This window comes from Panthera tigris, chromosome E1 (genome assembly GCF_018350195.1).
Source record: "Panthera tigris isolate Pti1 chromosome E1, P.tigris_Pti1_mat1.1, whole genome shotgun sequence".
NCBI classification, from domain to species: Eukaryota; Metazoa; Chordata; class Mammalia; order Carnivora; family Felidae; genus Panthera; species Panthera tigris.
In genome coordinates, this window is record NC_056673.1 from 37,537,276 (window position 1) to 37,545,843 (window position 8,568).

Sequence of the window (8,568 nt, forward strand, 5' to 3'; positions counted from 1 at the left end):
TCTGAAAGCCCCTTCTCAGGAGGAAGGAGGCATTTGTCGGAGCCAGATCCTGGCCCCTTGCCGGGAAGTCTGGGCACCGCATGACTGCTCCCTCACCTCTGTCGCGGTCCCCGGACTGTGGGCTTTTCTCTGTGCTGAACCCGGTCACCTCCGGTTATCTGGACAGGGGGAGGCTTGGCTGGTAGGGGCACCCAGCCTGCGGGACACGAGTGATGTCACCCTCAGAAGCCTCTCTATAACTGCAGCTCCTGCCTTGGTGGGCTCCGAGGGCTGACTCTTCCCGCTTCTGAAACCAGAGCCCCTGGTCACTCAGCCCCTAAGTCCTGTTTCAGGGCCGTAGACTCTCATAGCAGAGCAGCCCCTCTGCCCAAGGCATTAACTTCTCCCGCCCTGTGGGCGGGCCGCCCTTCATGAAGGCTCCTGTCTCTGACAGAGGCCTAGCGCAGCACCCCTAGTTACAAGAGGCAGGCTGAGGAGGGAGCCAGGGGACAAGGTGGGTGGGGATGGCAGAGAGGAGCCCCCCGTTTCTTCTAATCACCTGCTGCCGCTCCCCTGCCTCGTGTGTGTCACTGTGTGGTTGGCCATCTGCTCCTCTCACCGTGTGCAGGGGAGGGGTGGGGAGGAGGACTCACTTGCTTGCCAGAGAGTGTGGATTAACTGTGCCTGCCCACTGCCCCGTCAGACCCCGGGAGGTCCTTAGATCAGCCTACCCCCTCCCCGGTCCTGGAGAGGACACTGCCAGGATTTGGTTGTGGTTCCTTCTCCACCCCCAGTGATCTTAAAGGAGCGGGACCCCAGTCTTACCGATGTAATGATTTTACTCGTTCTCGTAACTCTGGTGATAAACAGGGCCTTGCCCCCAGGAAGGCAGATGGACCAGGAGTCTGGAGGCGGAGCCTATCAAGGCCCTAGTCACCAGCACGCTCTGCCTCCTGGGTCCCACCTACTTGGTGTCTGCCCCTCGACGCCATCATTCACAGGGTCCCTCTTCTTCCTCCTGTCCCGGAAGTGGGGGTGGTGGTGAGGGTGGAGGTAGGGCGCCCCCTTGCCTGTGCACTGTGTGGTCTCCATTTCTCCAGAGCATCTGTGATTCGCTGTGTTTCATTGTGGTTTCCGTGGACTGCGTCTGATATTTGGCATTTTCTCTCTAGTGCTTCAGAGTAACAGGGACAGGAGGGGAGGGGAGAGGACCTAGGCCCAAAGAGAAGCCCTCCTTGCTTTTGACCCTGACAAATGAGGGTCTCACAACTGGCAGCCTTGACGTCACTTCCTACCTCGAAAGGAAGTGGTGATTGCCATCAATACCGTCCCTGGGCCATGGGAAATGACACCAGAAGCCCATCACACTCCCAACACCTGGGGAGAGCTCAGATGTCTGAACTCCCTGGTTCCTGAAGCCTCCGGGGAGAGGGAATCGTGTTCACAAGGCAGCCTTCTCCTGCCCCGATTTAACTTTCCTTTGTATTTCTCTCTCTCACCAACAGATTCTACCACCTGCAGTCCAGCCAAGTCCAAGGTAAGTGCCAAAGCAATTCTGAAGCTTTCTCCCTGCTTAAGCCGTCCCACTTCTTGATTTTGGCCAAGGGAATGGGGACAATTGCCGTTGGATGCTGAGGAAGTTGCTGGTCACAGGGAAGGAAAGTAGGAGGTACTGTGGGTACCGTGGTAAGCAGAGAAGTCACTCACCGTGGCCGTGCTGGGTGAGGCATCTGGTGGAATAGAAGGATCCGGCCTGGGAGTTAAGCGACCAGGTGGCCAGGGGCAGTGTTCCCAGTGGCTAAAAGTGCACAGTCCGCGGTGCCTGGGTGGCTCAGTCGATTAAGGGTCCGACTCTTGATTTCGGCTCAGGTCATGATCTCACGGCTCATGAGATCGAGGCCCGTGTTGGGTTCCGTGCTGTTAGCGCCTGCTTGGGATTCTCTGTCTCCCTGTCTCTCTCTGCCCCTCCCCCCACTCGCGCTCTCTCTCAAAATAAATAATTTAAAAATTAAAAAGAAAGAAAAAAGCACAGACAGTCCTGGGTCTGAGTCCTGCCTCCACCACTTAGCTTCAGGACATCAGGCAAGTTGTTTAACCCCTTTTCTGATCCTCAGCTGCTCACCTGTCAATGAAGTGTAATATTTCTTCTTATAGCCACAAGTATGTCTGCTGTACTTAATATTCTTTTTGGAAGGCCCAAAGCAGGCAGAAGGAAGGAAATAACAAAGATAAGAGGATAAATCAATGAAATTGAAAACAACTGAGAAAATCAATGAACCTGAAGCTGGTGTTTTGAACCAGCTCTCACAGCCAGCTACTCGCCGTCCAGGGCCTGCCCTCTGAGACAGAACCCATTAGGCAAGGATGTAGAGCTTGATGGCCAAGGGGGTTGGTGTCTTAGCTCTGGCTGCCATAACAAAATACCACAGACTGGATGGCTTAAATGAGAGAAATTTATTTTCTCACAGTTCTTTTATTATTATATATTTTTTCATGTTTATTTACTTTTGAGAGAGACAGAGACCGAATGTCTCTTGAGAGCGGGCCAGGGGCAGAGACAGGGAGACGCAGAATCCGAAGCAGGCTCCGGGCTCTGAGTTGTCAGCACGGAGCTCGACTCGGGGCTCGAACTCATGAACTGTGAGATCATGACCTGAGCTGAAGTCAGACGCTTAACCGACTGAGCCGCCCAGGCGCCCCATTTTTTCTCACAGTTCTTGAGGCTAGATGTCCAAGATCAAGGGGTCAGCATGGTCAGTTTCTGGTGAGAGCTCTCTTTCTGTCTTGTACATGGCCGCCTTCTTGCTGTGTCCTCATACAGCAAAGAGAGATTACAATAGAGAAAGCTCTCCGGTGTCTCTTTCTATAAGAGCACTAATGCCACCACAAGGGCATGACCTCATTACCTCCCAAAGGCCCCATCTCCAAATACTATCCCACTGGGGGGGTAGGGCGTCAGCATACGAATTTGGGGAAGGGGACACAATTCTGTTCATAGTAGTGGGTGAAATCACTAAACTCTGGTGATTGAACTGGATTCATGTCTGTCCAGGTCTCTGAGCACTGGCCAGGTCCCAGCGAGCCCAGTGTGCCTGACACGCAGTGTGCCTGGGGGGACGGGGAGCTCACTCCGTCATAAGACTTCTACGGCAGGGAGCAAGTTCATTATAGTGACCTGAATCTAGCCCACCCATCGCTCCTGCTAGCCCCCTGGTTTCCCGTAGCCTCTCCTGGGCTGACGCCTTGGCCTTTATGTGAATGTACCGACCTCTACATTCCTGGAAGTGACCATTATGACTGCTCTGCTTCTGTAACTAGCTGGGATGAGAGGATAATTTGATCAGATGGTCCTAGTGGCCTCACAAGCGCCTCAGAGAGCACTGGCCAGAAAAGACCGTGGCACTGGCTACCCTGTGCCTCAGGTTGATCAGAGCAGAACTGCCAGATCGCACAACTCCGGGAATTGCCTTCTGGAGCCGTGCAGCATTGACCGCCGTGGCCCAGGAGCCGCATGCCTATGAATCCTGACTCCCTGACATGCTTTAGCTTCCTCAGAACCAGCTGATGTGAGAGAGAGTACATAGGATGCGGTGGCCACACGAGGCATCTCTGTGTCTCCATTATTATACCGTGGCTGAAACAGGAGGTGACCTGTGAGAAGGGGTCACAGGGCAGGTCATTCCAGCCCAGCAGGGGGACCAGTTTCAGCCTGTGCTTATGCACGGCCTTCTGTGTTGAGGGGACTGCATTCACCCATTTGTCCATTCACTTAACATTTATGTACGTATGTATGTATGTATGTTTGGGGGTGGGGGCAGAGAGCGAGGGAAAGAGAGAATCCCAAGCAGGCTCTGTACTGTCAGTGTAGAGCCCGAAGCTGAGCTTGAACTCATAGAGTGAGATCATGACCTGAGCTGAAATCAAGAGTTGGATGCTCAACGGACTGAGCCACCCAGGCGCCCTCAGTCACTTAACGTTTAGTGAGCACCTGTTATGTGCGGGCACTGCACTAGGAGTCATGGACGCACACACAAAGAGGCCACAGACCTTGCTCTCAAGGAACTCTGAGTGTGATACAGATGATGTGGAACAGAGCTATTCCGATGGGAGAAGAGCAGGTGTAGGTGTGTTTTCAAAGGCCATGGGAGGGCTGAGAGGTGGCTGTACAGAGGATGCCATATTTGAGCTGGGCCTAGGAAGAGGGCTAAGAGCTCATACGGCAATAGGCGGGCAGGGAGAGGGGGCGGTGGTGGCTCAGGGCAAGTCAGTGTGGCAGGTGGGCATCGCCAGAGTGAAGGGTGTGTTGCGGTTAGGGTAGGGAGGGCTGGCAAAGCGGGCAACAGGTTGTAAAGGGCCCTGTGTCTGGGCTTCATCCTGGGGGAGGTGGGGGGCCCTGCAGAGTCTGGAGGTGATCAGATTCCTGCCTTGCCTAGAAGGACTGACTGCTCTAGAGGAGGGGGGACTGGGGTAAGGCAAGGCTGGAGGCAGGGACCCTATCAGGAGATGGCAGAAAGACCCAGAAAAGGCAGAGCAAGGGCCTGGACAGAGGATGGTGAGGATGAGCTGGCTTTGGGAGTCACTTCAGGAAAACTGAGAAGCAGCAGGGAAGGAGAAGGAGGCAGGGAACCACCTGAAGGTGGGGAACATGAATGCAGGTCGTTTGGGGCAGGTGTAGGGAGCCTAGTGTAGTAGTTGTAGATAGGTGAGTTTCAGGTGCCTACAGACACTTTGCTAGAGATGGATTTGCCATTGGAAGAAGAGTTCTGGAGCTCAAGAGATAGTTTGGTGTTGGCCCGTGAGGGTCCCCGTGGGCTCTGCTGGGGCATCACGGAAGGACAGGACCAGAAAACACTCACAGGACTTAGCAGTGACAGTGCAGCAGGAAGTTGCCCCGCGTGGGGTTGGAAATCACTGTTTGGGGGCGCCTTCAATCCGATCGTTCAGACTGTTCAGAACTGGGTAGCCACTTCTGGCAGCCGAGCCGGCCAGATTGATGTGGGTTTGGGGACTGTGGGTGGGGGCCCCGGTGGGATGGCTGAAATGCAGTGGGCTGTAGTGGGAAGGGGAAGTGAACTTGGGCCCGTTGCCCTGGAGAGGCCCATACCTACTGCCTAGGTGGAAAGGCAGGTTTCCCAGGTGGGAGTGAGTGGAGATGGAGGGGGTAGAAGCCATGGGGGGAGAGACGTTCCTGCCAGGCTCTGGTGACTATAACCGGGGCTGGTATATATTAAATGGGTTCAAACTGTCAAGTGTATTCACTGTTGAGAGGCTATTATCACCAGAGCTGTGTCTGCAAGGATTAATCTAGCGCTGGGCTTGGGGAATGGAGTGGACGTTGGGGCGGAGGTGAGGGACCAGGCCCCAGCTCACAGGAAGGAGCCGAGAGTCTGGATTGAGACCAGAGTGGGTACCGGAGGGGACTGGGATATTGAGGGGGGGCCGCGTCTCGCCGGCTCCCGGCTGGGTAGGGACGCTCCCACTGGGACAGCCATCAGGGAGGAAGGGCTTAGGACGCCGGGGAGGGTGGGTGGGGGTGGGGGAGCGGGGCCGGCTTGGGACCTGCCGCGGTGCGGGGGCGCCTCCTGCATGCTGACCTGTCTCCCGCGCAGGGCTCGTGGGCCCCCAAGAAGGAGCCGTACGCCCGGGAGATGCTGGCGATCTCCTTCATCTCGGCGGTCAACCGCAAGCGGAAGAAGCGGCGGGAGGCGCGGGGACTGGGCAGCAGCACCGACGACGACTCGGAGCAGGAGGCGCACAAGCCCGAGGCGGGGGCGCCGGCGCCGGGGGCGCGGGACCAGCCGGAGGGGCCGCTGCCGGGCGCAGCCGCCTCCGAGGCCCCGGGGCGCCTCAGCCCCCCGGCGGCGCCGGACGAGCGACCGGCCGCGGACACGCGCTCCATCGTCTCGGGCTACTCCACCCTGTCCACCATGGACCGCAGCGTGTGCTCGGGCGCCGGGGGCCGGCGGCCGGGCGCGGGGGACGAGGCGGACGACGAGCGCAGCGAGCTGAGCCACGTGGAGACGGACACGGAGGCCGGCGCGGGGCCCGGGGGGCGCCCGGCGCGCCGGCCCTCCTTCAGCTCGCACCGCCTCATGCCCTGCGACACCCTGGCGCGCCGCCGCCTGTCCCGCAGCCGCCCGGACGGCGAGGGCGCGGGCGCGGGGCGGGGCGGCCCCCGGGCCGCCGAGCCGCCGGGCTCGGCCTCGTCCAGCAGCCAGGAGTCGCTGCGCCCCCCGGCGGCCGCGGCGGTGGCGGCGCTGGGCTCGCGGCCGTCGCGCATCGAGGCTCTGCGGCTGCGCCTCCGCGGCACCGCCGACGATATGCTCGCCGTGCGGCTGCGGCGGCCGCTGTCGCCGGAGACGCGGCGGCGCCGGAGCAGCTGGCGGCGCCACACGGTGGTGGTGCAGAGCCCGCTGACCGACCTCAACTTCAACGAGTGGAAGGAGCTGGGCGGGGGCGGCGCCCCGGAGCCCGCGGGCCCTCGGGCGCACAGCGACAACAAGGACTCGGGCCTCAGCAGCCTGGAGTCCACCAAGGCCCGGGCGCCGTCGTCCGCGGCCTCGCTGCCGCCCGGGGACCCGGGGGCCCTGCAGAGCCAGCCCCCGCGCCGCTCGGCCGCCTCCCGCCTCCATCAGTGTCTGTGACCAGCCCCCCGCCCCGCGCCGGTCCCTCTACCCCAGTCTTCTCTGGCTTGCCCCCCCTCTCTTGTCCCCGGTGCATCTGGCGCTGCAGGCCGCGTCTCTAGTTTGTGTGCGGGATCGGTAGGGGGCGGGCAGACGAGAAGGCCCCGGCTGGGACAGGGAGTGGGAGCGGGAGCGGGAGCGGGAGCGGGAGGGAGGGGGACACCCCGGAGGTAAGAGGAGTGGGGAGAGGAGAGGGGACAGGCTGCTGGAGCTCTGTGACAGAGTGGGCCCTCTGGGCCCTTCTGTGTCTGCACTTAGAGACCCTTGTTGGCCATGGGGTGTGGATAGGGAACCACCCCCCTCCCGAGTCTCAGTCCCGGACTAAAGGAAAGACCCGGGGTGATGCTGGTTCTTCGCTTCTTTCCTCCGTGCCTCTCCATTAGCTCTTGGCTCCTAGCTAAGGTGGGGAGGTGATGTAGGGTCATCGTGTCCATGGGCGGAGGGGGTATGTGTGCGAGTGTGCTAGTCACTGTCAGAAGGTGTTTCCAGTAGCAACTTCTGCCTCTCCTGCCCCTTGTTGCCCAACCCCACCACATACAGCAGCCCTCCCCCCCCGCCCCCACCCCTCCCGCCTTCGGTGCATCCAGGGATCCTGCCCCTGCCGCTTGTCAGAGCCAGAGAAGGAAGTTAGGGCCACTCCACAGAGGCGGAACTGAGACTCCTACCAGGGTTGTTCCCCTCACCAACTTTTTGCCAACCTCTAAACCACCCTCACTAAGCGTGTTGACCATGGGAGCTGGCTGCCGATTCCCCAGTTTTGGTAGGGTCCAGGGTACCCCCTGCTAGATCTCCCTTGTCCCTCTCTTTGTTCTTCCAGCTGTGCCTGCTGCTTCCACAATTCAGGCACACAGACCCCCACCTTCTATTTAGGAGGGGGTGTAGTGAACATCCCTGGTGTCTCTCTCTCTCTCTCTCTCTCTCACTCACTCATTCATACACAAACACACACACATACACACACACACACACACACACACACACACACACTGATTTATGGGGTCTGAGCTGGGCTGTTCCTTCAGGATGGGCAGGACCCAGCCCCCTCTTCTCCCCACACGTTGTAAATAGACCTCAGACCACCAGGCCTCCCCACACACGCCCTCACTTACCCCAGGGAAGCCCAGGTGGGGTTGTGAACCTCACTGCCACGTCTATCAGTCTTCTTGTTTTATGCAAAGATTTGCTGTAAAGTAGATTTCTCTTTCCCCCCTCCCCCACCCTTTTACTGTAAATATTGTCTCTAAATGTGTAACATATTATAAAGAATTTATAAGGATTTTTAAAGATGTTTTGCTCATTTAAAAAAGTGTTGTAACAGTGTTGGAAAAGCCTCTGGCCCCACGTGCGCATGTCTCCTTTCACTGTGTCCTTGACACACCTCTCTAGGCGACAACTAAGATTTCCTGCTTCTGAAAAGTCCTGTCTTAAAAGTATAGTCTATATCTTGGAAATAAATGGCCTTCCTCGAGGCATGAGTCATCGGTGTCATTTGATTCGGAGGGAGGAAGGGGCCAGAGTGGGGCCGGCTGGGGGAAGTGGGGAGGGGCTGGCCCACGGAAGGAGGGCAGTGGGGGCTGGACCCGGTGGTGGCAGAGTGGAGGCAAGCCTCTACCTCCTGGGAGCTTTGTAGGTGTCCTTGGGGACTCGCCCTGGGTCTTGGGAGTGGTCCAGCGGTGCTGCCCAGCAGATGCTGTTGATGGGCCCATCCTGGCTGGCTGCCATCACAGGCTCTCCAGGCCCGTGCAGTATCCCAAGACGACAAGAATGGGTTTTGCCGGTGGTCTTAGTCACGTGTAATTTACAACACGGGATGGGTTTCCTTCAAAAGAAACATTTTTACTGTTTATTTTTTTTGAGAGAGACAGAGTGTGAGTGGGAGAGGGGCAGAGAGAGGCAGACACAGAAT

The 8,568-nt window shown here is 58.4% G+C and overlaps 1 protein-coding gene across 1 annotated transcript in view; it reads left to right on the forward strand.

The window, feature by feature from the left end:
* Positions 1-8,130, forward strand: part of ARHGAP23 (Rho GTPase activating protein 23) — a 72,334-nt gene extending 64,204 nt beyond the window's left edge. Inside the window, 2 exon segments of the mRNA XM_042966143.1 lie at positions 1,485-1,516; positions 5,589-8,130. Of these exon segments, the coding sequence (XP_042822077.1) occupies positions 1,485-1,516; positions 5,589-6,623 (1,067 nt within the window). The 3' untranslated portion in view covers positions 6,624-8,130.
* Positions 8,131-8,568: the final 438 nt, after the last annotated feature.